The sequence below is a fragment of the Lytechinus variegatus genome, chromosome 5 (assembly GCF_018143015.1).
Source record: "Lytechinus variegatus isolate NC3 chromosome 5, Lvar_3.0, whole genome shotgun sequence".
Taxonomy (NCBI): Eukaryota; Metazoa; Echinodermata; class Echinoidea; order Temnopleuroida; family Toxopneustidae; genus Lytechinus; species Lytechinus variegatus.
The window spans coordinates 527975-551606 of record NC_054744.1 but is presented as its reverse complement, the minus strand read 5'-3'; the positions used below and the strand labels follow the sequence as shown (position 1 = coordinate 551606).

Sequence of the window (23632 nt, the reverse complement as noted above, 5' to 3'; positions counted from 1 at the left end):
GAGTCTTATCCCTCAAATGCCATTAAATAATTAAGTTTCGTTCATCCTTGAGCGAACACGGAATGTTTTTGTCTGGGGTAAAAAGGAGGCTTGTGCCAAAATGGCATAAAATGATAAATACGATGGCCCGACTTCTTGCTAATCAGTAGACTTCCTCTTAACCTTTACGTTATCTTTGCCATAATTTTTGAATTATGCGGTCAAAATTCATTTCCAAATCTACTTATTTGCTTTAATACTTCTGTTGTTCCTTTTTAATATGTTCTCTTTTAGCTTTGAATATTCCTTCTTTGGGAAAGAACATTAAAAAAAAAACAGAGTATGGGAGAGTGTTTTTTTTCCAAATCCTTTCATTGTGTGCTACACAGGTTATGGTGCCTTTGAACAGTGGCATACTGAGGATGGGGGCTCAGGGTGCTCCCCCCCCCCAAAAAAATAAAAAATTATGTCCAAGGAAAAAAAGTGGACAGGAAAATAACATAGAAAGAAATAAAAAAACATAATATAGAAAGTGAAATATGATATCATTTTCTGAATATTATGTCAAAATCACAAATTGGATATTTTAATAAAAAAGTGGAAATTTTTGTTTGCTCACTTTACAACTTTTTAATACATTTTACCCATTCTGTCATATCTTGCTCCTCCAAAATTGACTCAAAACACCATTGCCATTGAAAGACAAGAATCCTTTCCTGATTGTCCTGTCAAGCACATAACTTAACTTGGTGAAGGATTCAATAACCCCTTGAAAATAGGATTCATGTCTTTTATAGGTACCATAACATAATTTGTTTCACATAATAATTACTAAAGGTACCATAACATTTTTTGTTTCACATATGAAAGGATTTGAATAATTACAAATTCTCCCAATTAATAATGCAAATCTTACTTGGGTTGACAAAAGTCTCTTCTTTTCTTACTTATGAAGGAAAATTCAAAGGTAAAAGAAGTTTAAATGAAAAACAATATAATTCAGGTAAACAAATAAATTTGTAAATGAAATTTGACAGCATAATTCGAAAATCATGCAAAGATAATGAAAGGATTAAGAGGAAGTCTGCTGATTAGCCACAAGTCTAATCATCAAATTTCTCTTTTCTGCCATTTTGGCGCAAGCCTCCCTCTTTTTGAACCTCCGACAAAAATGTCCCATGTTTGCTGAAGCATGAATAAAATATATTTTTTTAAATGGCATTTCAAAGATAAGCTCTTAGAGCATCTACATGTATCAACATCAAAATATAGATATAATAATTTGAAACAAATTTTTATAGACTTTTCAAAACTGTCCCGTTTTTTTTATACGCACTGTATAAGAGAGAAGGCTTAGATCATTCTGTAGCACACCATGTCATTTATTTGCAATCTCATTCTTCATCCGATACATATGCTTCTTTGGATTTATTCCATAGGCCTTAAGTCTGGCTTCAGACACTGTTCCTGCACCAACCTTCACCCTGCCCCTCATCCTATCCAGTTGTTTCACTTTCTTTCTAGTCTTTAGTGCTTTCAGTCTGGCCAGGATCTCTCTCTTTCTCTGTTTCTTCTTTTCTCGAGACGAGAGGGCCAATTTGCTAGATGATGTATCACCCATGGATTCTTCATTTTCTAGACTTTCTTTGTCTGCTGCCATCATGCGGTTTGGCTTCAGAATGTTCCTTCCATTCAAGGATACTGTTGTCTGAACTCCTACAGCATCTGATGGACTTATATCATTTTGGATGTGGGTCATTTCCTTTGTCTTCCTGCTATCTGCAGATGGTTTCATGGAGTAAGAACTGCAATCACTCTGTTTTCTCCCACCCTGTTTGAGACCTATATGCTTAGATTCAGACAGTGTTCTTGATTGAGCATTATCTGCATCTTCTGTATCCTCGCTGTCCCTGGAAGGAAATAATATAACACAAGGCATAAGCGATGTTGCGTCTCACCACTTGTGAAAATGATAAAAAAATATCGCATTTTGCAAGGGCACGCAAAACAATTGTATCTAAAGGTCATTGTGAAATAACTGGGATGGATAGCATTTGTCTTAAGAGTCTTGCATGTAAACTTTAATGTTTGACCTTACCATGTGACCTTCGGTATTTAGTATTTATCTGACCAATATAAGAAAGAACATACCTACACATAAAGTATACATACAAGCAAAGAAATGTGGGAGCGGTAAGTGGATAACAGGGCACAAAGTGATATTCAGCACTTGCCCAGAGGCATGTGCCCCAACACATGCCACTCCCGTGACATAAATCAAATATATAAATTCTCTTACAAAAAATATTGCAAATTGAAATGCAAAGGCAGGCCTCCCCCCAAAAAAATTACATCTGATTATTCATCCCTAATAAGACGGGGGGCGGGGGGGGGGGGTGATTCAGCCTCCTCAACATTTTTCATGATAAATCTGCAGCGCAAAATCTTTTGACCGCATCGCTCGCTGACTTTTTACTTTCAAGTCTCTCGCAACTTTTGAGACGAAAATTGTGACCCCTGATATGCGGTTCCGAAATTATGTAACATTTCATAAGTGCAAATTGCTCAAAAACGTGAATTTGTGTACAAATCCAATGCAAATATTGTTTTAAGACAAAAATTCAAAAGTTTTCTTTTTACTGATTAAAATCAATTAATTTCATCTTGTTAATGGTCAAAATAAAGTCCTCGACAATTAACATTGAAAAAGCAATTAAGAAAAAAGACGATAAACAGAGAAATACATAAGAAATTTCGAAAAATCTAAAATACATGAGAAAATAAATGTGATGTTGAAATTTTTTACAGAAAATTTTATCAGATACATGTACAGTACCTACTGTATAAAGACTCTGTGAACAAAAAATTAGTATTTTAGGGGCATTATAGATCATACTGCTGATGGAATGCCGTGTTTATTTTGCTAATTTATCAGCAATTACCCATTTTCTTTCAGAGCTACATTTGGCACAGATTTTTATTCATACATACACTGTACAAACACTTTGGTGGTAGGCTAATTTCAATTGGATTCTGTTCAAACTCATTTTGAGATCATTACCACAACTAAGAGTATTCATCTTTAACCCTATCTAGGCCTCCAAGGCCCCCCCTCAACGAATCATGTAATATTTTCGCCGCACAAATTTTTTTGACCGCGCTGCTCACTGACTTTTTACATTCAAGTCTGGTGCAACTTTTGAGACCAATTTTACTTCACCTGGGTACGCAGTTCTGAAATTATGCAACGTTATGTAAGTGCATGTCAGACCAAAAATTGCTCAAAAACGTGATTTTGTGTACAAAGTCAATGTAAATTGTGTTTTCAACCAAACATCATAAATGTATGATTATTTTTTGTTTTGCTTGTCTAAATGTATGTATTTTATGATATTTAGGATTTTAGAAGAGTCCCCAACAAATTTTCATTGAAAAAACAATGAAAAACAAAGGGTCCAAAAAAAAAAGAAATACATAAAAAATTGCAAAAAACAATATAATACATAAGAAATTGATTTGATATCACAATTTCTTTCATGTTAACTTGGTAAGAACACCACTAAGAGTTTCTATGCAAAAAATTAGAACATTGGAGCTATATTTATGGAGTTAGAGAAAAAAGTATGATTTTGCATACTAATTGTAAAACGCATAAATTAATATAATTACTTACTAACAATTTGCATAAACTAATTACCATACAATTTTGTAGATTATATCCCAGACAACCTGCATGCAAATTTTTGGCGCGATAGTGCGCTCGACGGCCAAGATCTCAAGGGGGGAGGATGCCTCCCGGCCATATGAACTCCCAAAATACCCCGGACTATATAGGGTTAAGAGTACCAGACTTACTGTTCTGTACGCAATCAGGCAAAATACATGTCATCTACTTCAATAAATTGGCCAAGTTTGATTTTTTACTTTCAGTTCAGTGATATTACAAAAAACAGTTTTCAACTTGGTGTCAAATTTCTAATGGTCATCTTGACCAAATGAAGGATCAAAATGTGGTCAAATTTCTTTTAAAATGTCCTGATTGTGTCTAGTGAAATTGTCTTGCTGTACTGAACAAAACAGTGTACAGCATAATATCCCATAATATACCCTTGACTGCCTGGAAAGGTTGAAAGGTCAACAAACTTTCATTAAATAGCAAATTACACAGTAATTTTTTTTTTAAAGCTCATTTAAAAAAAAAACTTTTTGCAGGTGTGTATTTTTCAGTTTAAAAAGTTCATCTTCAGAAGTCCTTATCCAGAAGATATGAGGGTCAAGACAAAGTCATTGGGGGCAAGGCAGGTAAAGTGAGCTCATTTGAGAACGAAATACATTACAAGTGGGAGTGCCTCTGGCAGTCTGACGTCCATTATGTGATTCAATACAGCAGTAATGCTAAGTTTGAAAACTACTATAAAATAATTATTCCCCCAAAACACCATTCACATAATAATATGGTACATTTATATACAGTGCCAAATAAGAAATATATCACTTTGGGGGAAAACACTTACATGTAATATCAAGCCAATAAAGTAAAATTTCAAATGACCCAAAAAAATTTGGAAAACTCGCTCATGCTTGAGCGAGCACTGCCCACTGAAACAATGGGTATGAAAATTAGGGTGGGCAGCAATGGGCCTTCCAAGTTCTTTCAGTTTTTGAGATGTGAATCCTTGGAATTTGCAAAGTTGGTTTTAGAGCAAATTTCAAGAATTATTAAATTGGAATTAAATGCAAGAGTGAACATATAATACAATTTTTCACTTTTTCAAGTGGATCTCAGCAATGTGTTCATGGAAGTCAGAACAGGGATAGGACTTAGGTTGCCGGGATATGGGTCAACAGAACACTTACCCCCCCCCCCTCCCCTCTTTCTACCACTTTCACCCCCCCCCCCCCTTGAGAGACTAGCCACTGCTAGGGTGAGCAGAAATTAGCCTTCCAGTTTTTTAGAGGCGAGTTCTTTAAACTTGCAAACTTAAGGGTGTTATGCTAAGTTACTGATGAATTGAGATCAGCTTTGGTTTCTTAAGCAAGTTTTATGAGTTACATGTACAACAAAATATAATGCATGAAGAAACAGGAATGTAATTTTAGTGTAGCATTTTTAGTTTATTATGAGGATCTTACAAGTGTGCTTGTGAGAGTCAGAGTAATGTGATGGTACCTGTTACATGCAAGGGTGTGAGATAGGGTAAGACTGGGTTATAGGGGCATTCTTCATTGTGTTCTCTTACAAATTACACATGTCATGTACTCAACCCCACCCTCCACCCCCTTTCTTTCTCCTGGATGGTATTTAAAACTTAAATGCCAGGTGACCAATGATTGATGGGTCTTTTTTTTTCCCTTGAATGTTTATTAAGAACTTGACTAATTATGATTTGGGAAATGATTTATTGAAAAAAGCTGAATGTTTGATTGAAAATTTATTGAAAAAGGTGAATATTTGATAGATCACATTGATTGAGTTGATATACTAACAGATTGTTGATTGAAAGGTAAAGTTGATGACCTAATTTTCAGAATTTATTATCAATAAATCAGTCCGCTCTGCATTAATGCATAAATGTAATAGCAATCAGTCTCAATCTCAACAGGAGGGGGAGGGACGGACCTGTAGGAGAGAGGCTAAACGTTCTGTTGACCCTTTTCCATCAGCTTACTTCACCCACTGAAGTACAATATTACCCCTATTCTCCTGACTCCAATGAACACACTGCTGAGACCCACATTGTAAACTTAAAATGCTGCACTAAAGATTGGAATTCACACTCACTCATACATGGAATTTCAATTTAATAATTCATGAAATTTGCTCTAACAATTTAAATTGATAATGAATGACCATTAATTCATCACAACCCCCTCAAGTTTGCAAGTTCCATGGGACTTGCCTCTCAAAAACTGAAAGAAACGAAAGGCTAATTCCTGCCCACCCTAATTTCAATACCCTTTAAGTGGGTAGTGCTCACTCAAGCATGAATAGTTTTCCAACATTTTGGTGTCATTTGAAGATGACTTTATTGGCTTTCCATATATATAAGTCTTTTCCCCCAAAGTGATATACTTTTTATTTTGCAGCCATTTCAAGTGTATATTTTTTGGGGACGCACTGTAGTGCAGATACAATAATTGCATAGATACTAAAGCTGAAAGCCTTAGCATCTATTGTATCCATTTGTATTGTGTCTTTCACAACTGAACTTATTCATTATACTACTGGTACATGTTCATGTAATGAATGCTGTTAAACCTGATCCAAATGGAAAGCACAAATATGTTGGTATATCCATTCAGCGGTATGCTAATTCTCTTTCTAGATTTCGCATTTTGCTACTGATCTCGGGAGACATCAACCCTACCCTGGGCCTTCTAGTGGATCCAACCTTTCAGCTGATTCTTTTACTTCACATTTTACATATGATAGTCAGACACTTCATGCCCTTAATATAAGGGATAGTTGTTCCACGAGAAGATGGCGAGAAGATAATCCCATTGTATGGAACCGGTTGGTGTCTCTCGGGATCAGTAGACTTTGTCGAAGGCGGAGGACTCATCGGGGCAAGAGAGGGGGACGATGTCTCTTTAGGGGCATCTTAAATTTGCCAGCATTAATTCCCGGTCACTACGTAATAAAGCTACTATTCTTCAAGATTTTGTTATAGATCACAAATTAGATTTTGTCTGTGTTAGTGAGACATGGCTGACTTCAGATGACGATGCGGTCATAGGTGACCTGTGTCCTGACTCCTACACTTTCAAGCATTGTCCAAGGGTCTCTGGGCGTGGCGGTGGAGTGGCTTTTCTTTACAAGAACAGTCTTCACGTTGTCACCAAGCCGCATGAAAATTTCAACAGTTTTGAATGTCTATCCGCAACCATCTCCAACGATGTTAATTGCATGGACATCTCTGTAATTTACAGGCCTCCTGGTGGACATAGCTTTTCCAGATTCCTAGATGAATTCTCTGATTTCCTGGATAGAAGTATATATCAAACTCCACCTTTTATCATCACTGGCGACCTGAACATTCACCTAGACAATAACTCTTCACCCAACACACAGAAGTTTAATGATCTAATTAGCGGTCACGCCATCTCTCAGCTAGTTAATACTCCAACACACGACAGAGGTCATATCCTTGATGTTGTCATGGTTAGGGACTTTGATGATCGAGCTCTCTTATCGAAGCCTCGAGTCATACCTGGCATCTCAGACCACTCTGCCATCTTATGGAAGGTCAACTTTCCCAAGCCGAGTCAGTCCCAGTCCACTATAATCAGTCGCAACATCAACAACATCGACAGGGTGACTTTTGTGAACGACATCACTAAATGTGACATCATTGCTCCTGGGACAGAGAGTGCAGATTTTTGTGTCGACACCGCTGTACATCGTTACAACTCTGAACTGGGAAGGATTCTCGATATTCATGCACCCCCAAAAGAAAGGAAAGTCCGGATTCATGTTGACTCTCCATGGTATAATGAAAACATCCGCACTCAGAAGAAAAAACGAAGAAGGCTGGAGAGGCAAAGGCGGCAGTCTTCACTTCATATCCACCGGGAACTCTTCTCTGCCCAGCGTGACCTTGTCAATTCCCTTGTGAAGAGGGCAAAGCGTTCCTATTATGTGGCTATCATTGAAGACTGTCACGACGACTCTAAAAAACTTTTTTCTGTGGCTAATCGGCTGCTGAATCGTCGATAATCATCACTTCTTCCTTCCCACTCTGACAGCTCGCAAATGGCATCTACTTTCCTTCACTTCTTCCAGACCAAAGTCAAGATGATCTGCGATAGCTTAGCACCAGATGAGTCTGCACACAGCCAACTCACTTCCTCCTCCTTTGAAACTATCCAACCTACCACTCCTGACGAGATCATATAACGTAAACTTCCTTCCAAGTCATGTCAGTCAGATCCCATTCCCACTAGATTACTTAAGGATTGTTCCCCTTCTGTTGCTCCAATTCTCTCACATCTAATTAATATGAGTACAGAACAGGCATACGTTCCTCCCTCTCTGAAAGTTGCTCTCATTACCCCACTGTTAAAAAAACCCTCCCTGGACCAAAACTTACCATTTTTGTTCAAGATTCTTGAAAGGATTGTGTTCTCTCTATTGTCTGAATACCTTTCAGATAATGTTTTGCTCGATCCTTTCCAGTCAGGTTATAGGTCTAATCATAGTGTAGAAACACTACTTCTTGACGCGTCTAATTATATCTTACAAGGTATGGATAAAGGGAACACCACAGCTCTTTTGCTGTTAGACTTGTCCTCTGCCTTCGACACGGTAAACCACACTATCCTTTTGAACACACTTAGTTCACTCGGTGTTAAGGGTGAGGCTTATAAGTGGTTTGAGTCTTATCTCTCATTCCACTCTCAGATTGTTTGTATTAACGGTTGTAAATCTGATGTTTTGCCTCTCTCTTGTGGAGTACCACTGGGTTCTGTGGGCGGGCCAACTCTCTTTTTGATTTATATATCTGGATTGCGACAAGTTCTGTTGAAACATAACATAAAATACCATATTTATGCAGACGACATCCAACTCATGATTTCTTTTAATTCGGATCAACTAGCTGCAGAAAGTTCCATCCATCGTCTTGAATGTTGCATGGTTGATGTTCACAATTGGCTGACTTCTCACTCTCTTAAGTTGAATCCAATCAAATGTGAATTTCTTCTTTTTGGCTCCAAAGTACAGCTTAGTAAAATCCACATCGACTCCATCTCATTTTCTGGTCTCACTGTAAATTTGTCAAGTTCTTGTCGCAATCTGGGTATAGTTTTTGATTCTCACATGACAATGTCGAATCACATTTCTTTTATTTGTAGATCAGTTCGCTACCAATTGCGAAATATTGGTTTTATTAGGAATTACTTGTCTCGACCGGCCACAGAAAAATTGGTTCATGCTTTAATTTCGTCCCGTCTTGATTTTGGAAATTCCCTATTGTTTAATCTACCCCAGAATCAGTTAGTGAAAGTTCAGAAACTTCAAAATGCTGCCGCTCGCATCGTTTCTCTATCCACCAGGCGCACTCACATTACTCCTATTTTAAGATCCTTACATTGGCTCCCTGTAAAACAGCGTATTATGTTCAAGATTTTGTTGTTAACTTTCCATTGTGTTCATGGCTCATCTCCCCAGTACCTTATTTCACTTATCAAAAGTTATACCCCTTCAAGATCCTTACGTTCCTCCCTTTCCAATCTCTTGTTGCCCCCAAAGTTTCCAAAACCTGGAGTGAAAGATAATTTGTTTACTCATCCTCGAAGCTATGGAACAGCCTCCCTCATAACATCAAACAGTGTTTGACTTCTGAAACTTTCAAAAATTACCTCAAAACATTTCTGTTCAATTCTTAATTTCTTTTATAATTCCTAAAAAGCGCCTTGAGCACTCTACAGAGTGGATTTGGCGCGATATAAGTCTTAATTATTATTACTATTATTACCTTAGTACTTGGTACATGTATCATATTTTTACATATTATTACCCCGGCTATAGCTGAGCCGCTATACATGTATATGCGCTAAAGCATTCAAGGAAAAAATCCTACCGGGTACCCATTCAACTCACCTGGGTAGAGTGCATGCGGCACAATGAGGGAAAATTTCTTGCTGAAGGAAAACATTCCATGGCATAACCACTAGACCACAACGCCCCACGTATAATGTGTTCATTGTATGATACAATACTATGTTCATTAATGATAAGGTCAGATGATATTTGACCTTGATCATCAGACTTACATGTACGTGTAAAACTTGTCAGTGATACTTGATTACTCTTATGTCTGAATTTTATGAACTAAAACAATATACTTTCAGAGTTATGATGGTAATTCAACAAATACCCCCGACATGGTCAAAGTTCATTGACTTTTGTCATGTGACCTGAAACTCGCACAGGATGTTTTGTGATACTTGATCACTGTCACGTCCAAGTTTTATGAATCGGATCCATAGACTTTTAGAGTTATGATGGATATACAAAAAATATCCCCAACTTGGCCAAAGTTCAGACCTTAAATGACCTTTGACCTTGGTCATGTGACCTGAAACTTGTACAAAGTTCAGTAATACTTAATTACTCTTATGTCCAAGTTTTATGAATCAGATCCATAAACTTTCAAAGTTATGATGGTAATTCAACAAATACCCCAACATGGTCAAGGTTCATTGACCCTTAATGACCTTTGACCTCGGTCATGTGACATGAAACTCATGCAGGATGTTCAGTAATACTTGATTAACCTTATGTCCAAAAGTATTATTATACGCCCAATGTAATGTAACCCAAGGTAAACTTACCTTTCTTCATGCATACTGAGAAATATCCTCTTCTTTTTTCCTTCATTCTGAGCCATTTTCTGGAACAATAAAATGTCTCTCTTCTCTTCTTCTTCAGACCTGGAGAAATAAAAATTATTCAAGTATTCGGTAGATATCCAACACAATAAACACTTTAATTACAAAAGACAAAAACAATACTGAACAAAAACCATGTACAGTATACAAATAATGAATGTTTATGAGTGCAATGGACAGAATACTTCATGAGATGAAAGATGAAATGATCATTTGATCATGAATGAATCATTATTTCATCTTTCACCGAATGAAGTATTCTGTCCATTGCACAAATGAAAAAAATTCTTTATTTGGTTTATAATATGACACCAAAAAATCATGTGAAATTCATGAATTTCGATGAAAAACATACTCGGTCTGTTGATTGTTACGTCATTACAACATGCGCACTACGGGTGCATGAGGCTGCAGTCTCGGTGCACCAGTGCAATGGACAAAATAGTATGGATCCAAAATTGCATGGTTGATGACGTCATTACAAAATGGGCTGAATGAAAGATATAAAACAACGAATCAAATCACAAGGATCTATGTAGGTGTCATATAACACCATACACTGAACTGAACTATTGCAGTAACACCACAATATCTAGATACACCTTGATGAGCTACCTGGCATTGGGCAAAGTTAACCAAATAACTGTAGTCCACAGATGGCAATACCCAGGGGGGGGGGGGGTCAAATATATTGCTGTACACACGCATGACCCCAAAAACGCGTTTAAATGGGTGTTTTTTCAGTTTTGGATGCGGTCTGCGCATGGACTTTTTAAGGGTATCAACAACACCAATTTTCAAGAAAAGGGGTGGTTTTGAAAGACTGGTCAATGGTCAATCTTGGGGTCAAACGTATTTAGGGTATTTTTTTCCTCAAAGCTTTTTGTTAAGACTAGCCAAACGTGTTAAGGGTATGTTTTTTCCCCCCTGAGGTCATATTTTGATAACAACTTGTTTAGGGGCCAAATGTGTAAATAAAACCTGCGAAAAACTCGTTTAGGTTATTTTGCACACAGAGAAAAACTCCTTGAGGGGGTGTTTGAAAATTCCTTGGTTATGCATGTGTACAGCAATATATTGGACTGCCCCCCCCCCCGGCCAAAAAACCATGCACCTTCCAGGTGAATCAAATGTTGCAGTATTATGTGACATAATCATTCCATGAATTTATATTTAAAAATACAAATAAGAAAGCAAATTATGCTGAAATTAGAAATTTGACGAAGGACACAGATGCCCCCACTTCATGCAATCAGAAATTCATTCAATATGACTGAACTTGATATCGTGCAGAATCCACTATGCATAATGAACAAATTTAGACCTTTGAACCAATACTAGAGTATTGGTCTTTGACCTGCAGACTCCAAATTTGAACTTAGCCTGTATTCTGGTGTCGTCTACCTATAAACCCAATTTTTTTAATCTGTTGAATATTTGAGAAGTTATCATGCGGAAACCAACTTGCATATTTAATGAGCTGTGACCTTGGACCTACGGACCAGGGTGACCAGACGTCCTGTATTTCCCGGGACAGTGCCGTATTTTGCTTAGTCCCGGCGTCCCGACAAACCTTTCCGGGACGCCTATTTGTCCTGTATTTAAGAATATTGAACAAAATATAACTAGAGATGCTCGGCAGGTCGCGCAGCCGAGCACATGTCTTCCCGAACCACCACATCATCCGTCATTGCCATATACACCTGTATAGAGCTCACACAGAAATTTGACAAACAAATACAATTGTCATGGCAACAATATCCCTGCCCACATTTTGCCTGTGGGTACCAAATTTGATAATAATACGACGTAGCAGCATGACTGCAGAACCTAAAATTACAATTACAGAGTAATCTGGATATATTTTGTAAACCTAACCCTAAGACCCCCCCCCCCATCAAAACATGATAGGCATCTTTGCTTCACCATCTAATATTGCTTCTGTGTGCCAGCAGTTATGACAAACTGGAAAAAAGGAGAAGTTACAGGTTTTACCAAATTTCCAACAATATGGTTACCATGCAGAGCTGCCAACATTGGGATGATAGAATCCAGAAGATTTCGCAGAGGTATGATTTTGTGAGGAAGCGCATGGTGAAACGTCCCATGGACGGGATTTTTGGGTAGCAAAACACATTAAGAAACAACATTTGATAAATTAGTATCTGACAGCTGTCTAAACCATCAAAACTTTTGGCACATGAATTAAATGCATGTTAGATTTCATGAATTGTCATTGACGAAAAATATACTTCAAGCTTCAATTATTCCTAAAATTCTGAGTGTAATTATAATAGTAATCCACTTGTTAACCCCATTGTTGATCCACAGTTTCAGCTCGAATAAAGCGCAAACAAGCTTCCCGAAAATTGCATCGCAGTGCTCGTGGACTTCCCTTCTCGCATAGCCTCTTGGCGCGGCGCGGCCAGCTGGAGACCAGGCAGGGCCGCGCCAAGACGCGTCAGGGGGAGGGATGTGCATGGAGTGCCGCTGAAATGTTTCCATCACACACATTGCAGAACCAGAAAAAATTACTTGTTGGACTAATTCACCAGTCGTTCGGTAAAATTATCTTCATTTACATTGGAAATCAATGTACGATTACACAAAAACTGGTAAAAGCTACTGGGTAAAATGAAAATGTGTTCCACGTGGGTGTAAAGGGAGTTGAACATGCTAGACTCATAGAACAGTCGTTTGTATGAATTTTACAATTTAACAGCTAAAAATTACCATTATCTGGGAGATTTTGGCATGGGGTCGGGAGAACGGGAGATTGGATCGAAATCCAGTATTCTCCCGCAGGATCCGGGAGACTTGGAAGCTCTGTACCATGTCAACTTTGTCTCCACCCACTCCAAAATCATTAGGCAGCTTTGCTTCACCATACTGGACCTTCATGACAAATTTGAATTGGATAAGAAATGCAGCCAGCAGAGCACTCTCAAGGAAATCCCCGCTATTTCACAAAAACTCTTGTTACCAATGCAACGATGTCTCCGCCCACACCAATATCATTAGGCTGACCCGCTCATGGCGATATCCCCGCGAAGTAACACATGATCCTGCAGAATCGGTGGCTTATTTTTTCTTTTGGTTCGAACCAGCAGGCTCACCATTCGTTTTCCTTTTTTGAGAGGAGCCTGCAGGCTCTATTTTATCTGAAATCATATGTCCTGGAGGAAAATCGCACAAAAGGTAATTTTCCAGAACTTCTGTACTCCATATCAAAATCTCTGGATGTGGCAAAACACAAGTAGCGAAAGTGGCAAGGCATATGCGCGAGGCGGGCTTCTCATATCAGGTCGAACGTAAATCGTTCAGAGTAAAATTCCTATCTCTTTGCTTCCTTTGCTCGAGTACAGGGTTAGATTGTTGGGCTGCATGCCAGAAAATAAGTTAATGAAATAAAAATGCTTTTTCATTGTGACACTGGTTGCTAGCCACAATATTGATGTACTCCCTCACTCTCATTTACAAACTAATAATGGGCACACTAACCTATATTGACAAGTTTTCTTCAATGAAACCCACTGATTCAACTCTTTCTCTCGGGAGCGAAGAATCTCATCGGTCGTCAGGCCAAAGTTATTAGGAGGGACAGTGCGGTACTTGAATCGGCAAGGCAAGTCACCGATCATGTCCTCGTAGTCAAGCCGATAGTACTCCTCAATGTAATCCTCAAATGATTTATCTTCTAAGAGTAAAAAAAGGTCAGAAAGAAAAAGAGGGTCAAAGAAAGAGAGAAAGAAAAGGGAGACAGAGGGAGAAAGAAAGAAAAAAAGAGAAAGAGAACAGGATAGGTAATTACATGTAAAAACATTTGATTCAATAAAACATTAATTTCATTGAAGTACAGGAAAAAACAATTATTTTTACATTAAATATTCAATATGAATAAATGAATACATGATCAGCGGGTAAATCCAATGAGATGGCATTTCCTGACTCTTAAAGGGGAATGACACCTTTAGAACAATATAGCTTGTGTGAAAAAAAGAAAAATCAAAGAAACAGATCAACAATAGTTTGAGAAAAATCAGACAAATAATGAGAAGGTTACATGTATATGAGCATATGAATATTGCGATCACTAATGATATAGAGATCCTCACATTGGCAATGCGACAAAGATGTGTGATGTCACCTGTGAACAACTCTCCCCATTACTTAATACATATATTTCACATAAATTGCCTCTTTTATCACACCTATTTGTAGATCATGTGTTCTTTCCAGAGGAGGGCATTTAATACAGATTATTAAAGAAATTAAGAATACATCATGGATAAAGAGTTTGTATCACCATAAGAAAAAGCAAAAAGAGACATTTTGGTGGTATATTATAGTCCATCAAAGGGAAAGTTGTTCACAGGTGACATCACACATCTTTGTCGCATTGCCAATAGGAGGATCTCCATAGCATTAGTGATTGCAATATTCAAATGCTCATAACTTTCTCATTGTTTGTCCGATTTTTCTCCAACTTTCTTTGATCTGTTCTTTGATTTTTTCTTTGAGTTTTAACAAAGGTTATCTTGATCCAAAGGTTTCATTCTCCTTGAAGTAACAATAAAGTACAAATAAGATAAAAAGAATGATAAAAAATTAAATGAATGAGAAGACAGAGAAAAGGATCAAGAACAAGAGAAAGAGAAATAAAATGACAAAGAAAGAGAAGAAACAGAGAAAATGATAGCAACAGCCTTAGAACATCCCCTTTCATGGCAGTATCATAGAGAAAATATTTGTAAAATAGTGTCAAGAAATATTAGTATTATAAATACATGTACAGTAAGCTTATATTTTTACTTTCCCTGATAAGAGTACATGTGTATATCGATTCTCTCACATTGGACTATGGTATACATGTAAAAAGCCAGTTCGTAGTTCCACTCTGCGCATGATCAGAGGAAGGTCATTGGTCCAAAAAAAATGTGGTGGTTTAACATTTAATGAGATACATGTAAGCACCAACTTTGATGTCTTGATTATTCATATATTCTTTTGAAATGTATTTTTCATTTCCATCCACAAAATAGAACAATACGTCCATGAACGATTTCAGTTTGCTAAGTAGGCCTACGTTGTACAACATGCTATTCAAAGTATAAATGCAACTAATTCCTTCATATGGTGTTACTTGGTCTATTCATCCTGCTATGTATAAGGCATGCTTACATGATAACTTGCTTTGAAATGTGCCTATCATAATGAAAAGAAATGTCATTTGACCAAAATTGTCCATGAAGTAACTATGAACTGGTCTATTGCATGGGGTTATTATACAAATATATCAGGCTTAGAGAAAGTATAGTGAGAATTATATCCTACATAAGTTATATCATGTACATGTATGCTGATTGGTTTAAATAGCATCATGTGACCAAACATATTCTCGTAAAAAAAATGAAACGCCCACTGAAGACAAGTGGAATGCCTCTGGCCATCTCACCTGCATCACGCAGTTCAACATAGCAGCAGTGCTGACTTTGAAAACTACTATAACTCGCACAAGATGTTCAGTGATACTTGGTTACTCTTACTTCCACGTTTTATGAACTAGACCAATACACTTACAGAGATAGGATGGTAATTCAACAAATACCCCAAATGTGGCCACAGTTCATTGACCTCACATAACCTTCGACCTTGATCATGTGACCTGAATCTTGCACAGGATATTCAGTGATACTTGATTACTCTTATGTCCAAGTTTCAAAAGTCAGATCAATAAACTTGCAAAGTTATGATGGTAATTCAACAGATACCCCCATCATGGCCAAAGTTCATTGACCTTTGACCTTGGTCATGTGACCTAAAAAACGCACAGGATGTTCAGTGATACTTGATTACTATTATGTCCAAGTTTCATGAATCAAATCCAAATTTTTTAAAGTTTTGATTGTAATTCAACAGATACACCCAAATCGGCCAAAGTTCATTGACCCTAAATGACATTTGACCTTGGTCATGTGACGTGAAACTCATGCAGGATGTTTGGTGATACTTGATTAAGCTTATGTCCAATTTAATGAACTAGTTCCATATATTTCCTAAGTTATGATGACATTTCAAAACCTTAACCTCAGGTTAAGATTTCGATGCTGACTCCCCCAACATGGTCTAAGTTCATTGACCCCAAATGACCTTTGACCTTGGTCATGTGACATGAAACTCTAATAGGATGTTCAGTAATACTCGATTAACCTAATGGCCAAGTTTCATGAACTAGGTCCATATACTTTCTAAGTTATGTCATTTCAAAAACTTAACCTCAGGTTAAGATTTGATGTTGACGCCGCCGCCGCCGTCGGAAAAGCGGCGCCTATAGTCTCACTCTGCTATGCAGGTGAGACAAAAAAATAACTACATGTATTCTATGACGTCAATGATGGAAAGTGTACTATTCAATCATTGACCTAATAGATTTCCATGTACATGTAGAATGAATACCTGTTTGAATTCTTGTGTGTAATAATCAGATTTGACTTTACACCGCTGGTAACAATCACAAAATTTCTATATTTTGTTTTTTGATTTATATCAAATAAAACAAAATATAGGGTTATCCCTAAAAGCCCCAGGAGGCACATTCCGCCTCCCCCTCTACACTTTTTAAGATAAATCCGCTGTGCGAAATTTTTCAACCTTGCCGCTCGCTGACTTTTTACTTTCAAATCTTGCACAACTTTTGAGACCAAATCTGCAGTGCCCGGGTAAGGGCTTACGAAATTACGCAACATTATGTACATGTATGTCAGACCCAAAACTGCTCAGAAACATGAATTCATGTACAAATCTAATGCAATTGTGTATTTAGCCAAAATTCATTAATGTACATGTATCATTATTCAATTTCAATTTTAATTCAATTTATTTATTAGGTAAAAAATCACATGAGTAGATATGTACATTGTAAAATGTGAGGATCAAACACCCTAGAAAAGCCAGAGGCTTGAAAAGCAGGGGGATCCATGACAAATAGATTACAGTGATACAAATACAGCAAATAAATTATAGTAGGAATAAAATACATAGGAAATAGCAATTGAAATAATACATGAAACAAGTTACAATATTTACAATACATGACAAAACAAGACAAAACAAAATATATCATATGACTGTTTGTTTAATTTTGGTTCAATTTAAAGGAATCACTTGTAAGTGGCAAGAAGATGCTGTTTAATTTTAGCCTTAAATGAGGTAACGGTGGTCATTCTTTTAAGTAGTGGGTTAAGACTGTTCCAAAATTGAGCCCCTTTGTGTTTAATAGAGTTCGTCTGTCGCAGTTTTAAGCGTGAATATGGCACAAATATATTGTTTCTCTGTCTTGTATTAACACTATCAACCGTAAGAAAATAATTATTGAAAATAGCCGGTAACAAGTTATTCATATATCGGAACATAAAAAGTGCTGCCTTTATTTTCATAGTATCAGTTAAATTGGCAGTGTTGAACGTTTTAAATAGAGGTGGAGTATGGGCAAGATAATGCGTGTTAGAACATAGATGAATTGCTTTCTTTTGAAGTACAATCAATCTGTTTAAATGACATGAGCTGGCCCCTCCCCAGACAAGACTACAATAATCCAAATGGGGCAAGATAATGGCATTATACAAAGTAAAGAGGGTTTTAAGTGGGAGCATATTACGTAATTTATATAACATACCAATGCACATACTAACTTTTCCTAGGATGTGATCTATATGGTTAACCCAAGAGAGCTTGTCATCTATGTGTACGCCTAAAAAGTTAATAGTATTTACCCTATCTATTGCATCATTGTCTAGTTTTATTGAAAAATTTAACTGAGATCGATAACTGCGATTAGTACAGAAAAACATGTATTTGGTCTTATCAGTGTTAAGAAAAAGTTTATTTGCTTTGAACCAGGTAGAAACCTTTTTTAATTCAGTGTTTGCATAATTTTGAAGTTGTGTTTTATCAGAATGTGAAATAAATATGTTAGTATCATCTGCATACAGAATGAAATGTAATATTTTTGAAGTATTTAATATATCATTCACATGTATAAGGAAAGCAAGGGACCAATAATACTACCTTGTGCAATTCCACAGGTCACTGGCATGGTTTCAGATTTAACTCCTTTATAGCTTGTAAATTGTTTTCTATTAGAAAAATAATTAACAAACCAGTCGTGCGGTATTCCACGCATGCCATAGTGATTTAATTTATGCAACATGATTTTATGATTTAAAGTGTCAAATGCCTTACTTAGATCGATATATATCCCTAACGTAAACTCTCTTTTATCTAAACATGATGTAATATGTTCTATTGCATGAAGTAAAGCAAATTCAGTAGAGTGGTTTGGTCTGAATCCAAACTGATACTTGGTAAGAATATTATTTTCGCTTAAGTGACTATAAAGCCTTTTAAATATGATGCGTTCTAAAATTTTCGAAAAAGTTGGTAAAAGAGATATTGGCCGGTAATTTTGGATTAAGTAAGAATCATTCTTTTTATATATTGGAATTATTTTAGCTATTTTAAGACTATCTGGAACGATGCCTGTACACATTGACAAGTTACAAATGTATTCAAGGGGTTTAGATATACAATATATAATTTTTTTCACAAAATTCGTACTTATATCATCATGACCACACGAAGAACTGATTTTCAATTTTTTAACAATCTGTATTATTTCGTATTCAGTGGTTGGCGCAAAAAACAAGGATTTAGAAACCCGTGGATCCAGATAGTCAGAAAAATGTTTTGTGGTTGATTGAACATCATTAGCAAGGGATACACCAATATTGGTGAAATGTGAATTAAATGCATTTGCTATTTCATATTCATCATATATTTTCTTATCATCTTTCAGAATATAGCTTGGTAACTTGGGTTTTCTTTTCCTTCCAAGTATATCATTGATAGTTTGCCAAGTTTTCGAAAGATTCGACTTGTTCTTTTCTAGAAGTTGTGCATAGTGTTTTCTTTTTGAAATCTTTATAATATAATTCAATTTATTTCGATATTTTTTATAATATATCTCATTTTTAGATGATGGGTTCTTTAAATACTTCCGGAATAGTCTCTGTTTTTTATTGATAGAACACAAAATTCCCTCGGTGATCCACGGTTTCCTAGGAATGTCCTTGTTTTTACGTTTGGGGCGTTCACGCGTGTCAGCATGTCTATTACAAACTTCAGATAAAGTGTACGCAAATGTGTTGTATGCTGAATTGGCGTCGCCACACCTTTTTACACACACCCAATTATTTGAACTTAGGTCCTTAGAAATATCTTCGAAGTTTACTCTTGAAAAGATTGATTGGTTAACAGAAGAATGTGAGATAGGGTTAGTGTGTAAAGTGACAAAATCGGTTAATTGAAATACGGGTAGATGGTCTGAGATATCACAATAGAGTATTCCTGGAAGAATTGACTTGTCTAAGACATTTGTAAATATATTATCGATACAGGTACAAGATGAATAAGAGATACGTGTAGGTTTGGTTATCACTGGCTGAAAACCATTTGAGTACATAGAACTTAAAAAATCACTCGTTGGTAAATGTGAGGAATGTTACAAAATATCAAAATTGAAATCACCAAGTATATAGCAATACTTATCTTCATTGGAAACAGTTGATAAACATTTTTCTAAAAGTTCATTAAAAGACTTTGAATCAGAATTTGGGGCCTTATACACCACACCCACAATCACATTTTTATGGGAATTAAACTGCAGTTCTATAAATAATGAGTCTATATTACTATTTCCGAAAGAAATATCTAACCGTTGTTTAAAATTCAAGTACATTTTATTGGGATCCTATAAAGAGTCCATGAATAAAAAAGTAGCAGTTTTGAGGCAGTATGATAGTAGATATTCTCGCAACCGAAGGCCGAGATTTCAGGGGGGGGGGGGGCAGAATCCCTCCCCGGATGTGAGATTGGGTTCTAATACATGTAACCTGGATTAAATCTGTTGGATATTTAATACATTTCTTGTAGTTTATTTGTTTCAAACATACTTTTTTAAGATACCTAGTCAGCCGTGGTTTCTTATTCCTTTTCTTGATAGAATAGGTTCTTATTGGAAAGCAGTCATTTTAAAGGCGTAAAAATATACCTAACAAGTGGAATGCCTCTGGCCGTCTCACCTGCATCACGCGGTTCAATATAGCAGCAGTGCTGACTTTGAATACTACTCTAACTCGCACAAGATGTTCAGTGATACATGGTTACTCTTATGTCCACTTTTTATGAACTAGACCAATAAACTTACAGAGATATGATGGTTATTCAACAAAAAACCCCAACATGTCCAAAGTTCATTGACCTTACATGACCTTTGACCTTGATCATGTGACCTGAAACTCGAACAGGATGTTCAGTGATACTTGATTACTCTTATGTACAAGTTTCATGAATCAGATCCATAAACTTTCAAAGTTATGATGGTAATTCAACAGATACACCCAATTGGCCCAAAGTTCATTGACCTTTGACATTGGTCATGTGACCTGAAACGCGCACAGGATGTTCAGTGATACTTGATTACTCTAATGTCCAAGTTTAATGAACTAGACCAATAAACTTTCAAAGTTATGATGGTAATTCAACAGATACCCCCGATTGGGCCAAAGTTCACTGACCCTAAATGACCTTTGACCTTAATCATGAGACCTGAAACTTGCACAAAATTTTCAGTGATGCTTGATTACTATTATGTCCAAGTTTCATGAATCAGATCCATAAACTTTCAAAGTTATGATGGGAATTCAACAGATATCCCCAATTCGGCCAAAGTTCATTGACCCTAAATGACCTTTGACCTTGGTCATGTGACATGAAACTCATGCAGGATGTTCAGTGATACTTGATTAACCTTATGTCCAAGTTTCATGAACTAGGTCCATATACTTTCTAAGTTATGACGTCATTTCAAAAACTTAGCCTCAGTTTAAGATTTGATGTTGACGCCGCCGCCGTCGGAAAAGCGGCGCCTATAGTCTCACTTTGCTTCGCAGGTGAGACAAAAAATGGTTGTACTTTTTTCAACGTTGTTACTTGAACATCAAATTGAGAGTTAGACAAAGAGGTTATGTACATGTAACAGTGAATCATAATCTACTCTTAGCGTATTGAATATCGGCAGATTTCATGGAAGTGGTTTACAGTACATCATGTGTGAAGTCCTGGAGGGACTGAAATAAGAAGAGGATACAAATGAAGATGAAATGGAAAGGCGAGAATGTGCAGGAGATGGACAGCCAATCTGCCAGAAACGTCAAGTCTACTCTCCTGCTTCTGCTAACACTCCATTCGCCGACTCCAGCTAGCCTTCTCTCACCTACATGTACTCAAGCCTGTCTACTTCTAAGCTTTCCACTCCTTCTGTTTTACAGTCCTTTTGAGGACCACACTCATTTCAAAAGAATACTCTACTTTCTAATCTCCACTTTCTTGCCTTTCCAATTCACCTCCAACTCTATCCACTTTTCAGTCCCTACAGGACTTTACACAATGATGTACTGTAAACCACTTCTGCAATTGTTAATACCACCAAACATTATCAGCAGATTCATAGGAAATTGAAGGTAGCAAAAAGAAATACCAGAAGATAATCACTTACATCTGCCACTAAAATTCCAGAATTTATGAAATCAATAGAATTTGTGAAAATAGTATCTAGCAGGGTAGCTGAGGAATTAGTGATTCTGGTGGGTTTGAAAAGAGTTGCATGTAAAGAAAAAGCATTAAATTCATAAATCTTCAATACTGTTGGAGTAATCATTAATAAAATTTGAATAAAAATTCCCATTATAAAGCAAGAGTTACATGTAGAACTAACACTCAATTGTTTAAAACATGAGATAATTTGACTTGAAACTCCTCTATAGATTATCATAGAGGATGGTATGTTACACCAATAATCTTGTGTTTATAATACAAATAGAGTTTTTACTGATTTTTTTATATTTATATGTCAGATGATTTCGCACCTTGAATCGTAAAGACTTATGAATATATCAGCCAATTCCACCTCCTCGTTAATAATTCCATGGATTATTTATGAATTCATAATCAGTAACATTGTAAAGTTTAGTTGGTGAAGAATTGGTAAGCCATGATTCAGTGAGGACAATGATTTTGAATTTATTATATTTTTTTGGGAAACTCCTGCAGTTGAAATGAATGATTGAGAAACAACTGGATAAAGAATCTGCATCAAATTGTTTATAAAACTTGTATTATGTGTGTTCACAAATCTATTCTCTCTATGAGAGACTGAAATAAATAATTGTTTTCCACATTATGAACTTAGGAATTGTCATTATTATTTAGAAGAGGTTTCTGATAACATGGTCAAAAATTTCATTGAAAGGAAATACATTACTGTGCAATTGATACAGTCAAAGCAAAAGTCATGTTTATAACACTCATCCATCTCTGTTTCTGTTTGTGGTAACTCCCGTAGGAACTCAACAGGACAGCATTTTTTGCTGGTAAACGCCAAGCTGGTATATAACCAATTACCTTGGAAACATTTTACGTCTAGGTTAATCAGCCATAGTGGCTGACATAATAGACGACAGATATCACTCCTGGGCCTTTTTATCAAAGTGGAGACAATGGCAGAGTTGGGATTCGAACTCACAACCTTACGATTATGAGTCCAATGCTCAAACCACTGGACCACACGACCCGTGTGACCATAAACCTTTGACCTCCATACCCCTAAAACTAATCAATTCATTGTTACTCCCATATGCATACATGAGTCAATCTGTCAAACTTTTTGAGTTATGGCAAGAACAAAAAGAAGATAGACGGATGGACAAAGAGATAGAAGGACCTCAGCAAGATCTACAATGTATGGTGGGTGGAGGCATAAAAATCTCATCCTTTCACATAGATGAGGATCAAATCTAACCTGGATTGAATATAGGTTTTTTCTTGACCAGTGACTTGGCAAACAAGGACATCTTCTTTCTTTTCTTCCGACTAGCCCCCCAGCATCTCACTGGCTAGATCGGACTGCTCTGGTTTCTGGCTAGGATCTATGTAATCTGCATCCATCTGTAAAATAACAAATACAAGTTACATAAAATGAAAGTTGTGAGGATAGATTTAATCATTGTGAACTATTAAATTTGTTTCCAGGTATTTAGGAAACAATATAATGAAAAAAAAATCCACTGCAAAGGAATGCTCTTCCTAACATGAAATAAAGCAGATATCAGCAGAAACTCTTTGCTGACAATTTGGATGTACATAG

General features: G+C 36.6%; 2 protein-coding genes across 3 annotated transcripts in view; both read right to left on the bottom strand.

The window, feature by feature from the left end:
• Window positions 1-1247: 1247 nt before the first annotated feature.
• Window positions 1248-23361, bottom strand: LOC121415016 (protein KRI1 homolog). Of its 2 annotated transcripts, none has more exons than XM_041608057.1 (4): window positions 23288-23361; window positions 13873-14068; window positions 10315-10413; window positions 1248-1889 (listed from the first exon to the last, which is right to left on the bottom strand). In XM_041608057.1, the coding sequence occupies exons 1-4, from the start codon at window positions 23337-23339 to the stop codon at window positions 1358-1360; spliced, it is 879 nt and encodes a 292-aa protein (XP_041463991.1). In that variant the 5' UTR covers window positions 23340-23361; the 3' UTR covers window positions 1248-1357. The 2 variants fall into 2 exon arrangements, with proteins under 2 accessions (XP_041463991.1, XP_041463992.1); XM_041608058.1 differs by having other exon boundaries at window positions 13873-14065.
• Window positions 23359-23632, bottom strand: part of LOC121414781 (protein KRI1 homolog) — a 97040-nt gene continuing 96766 nt past the window's right edge. Inside the window, exon 13 of the mRNA XM_041607838.1 lies at window positions 23359-23433. Coding sequence (XP_041463772.1) covers window positions 23359-23433 — 75 coding nt within the window. The remainder of the gene's footprint in view (window positions 23434-23632) is intronic.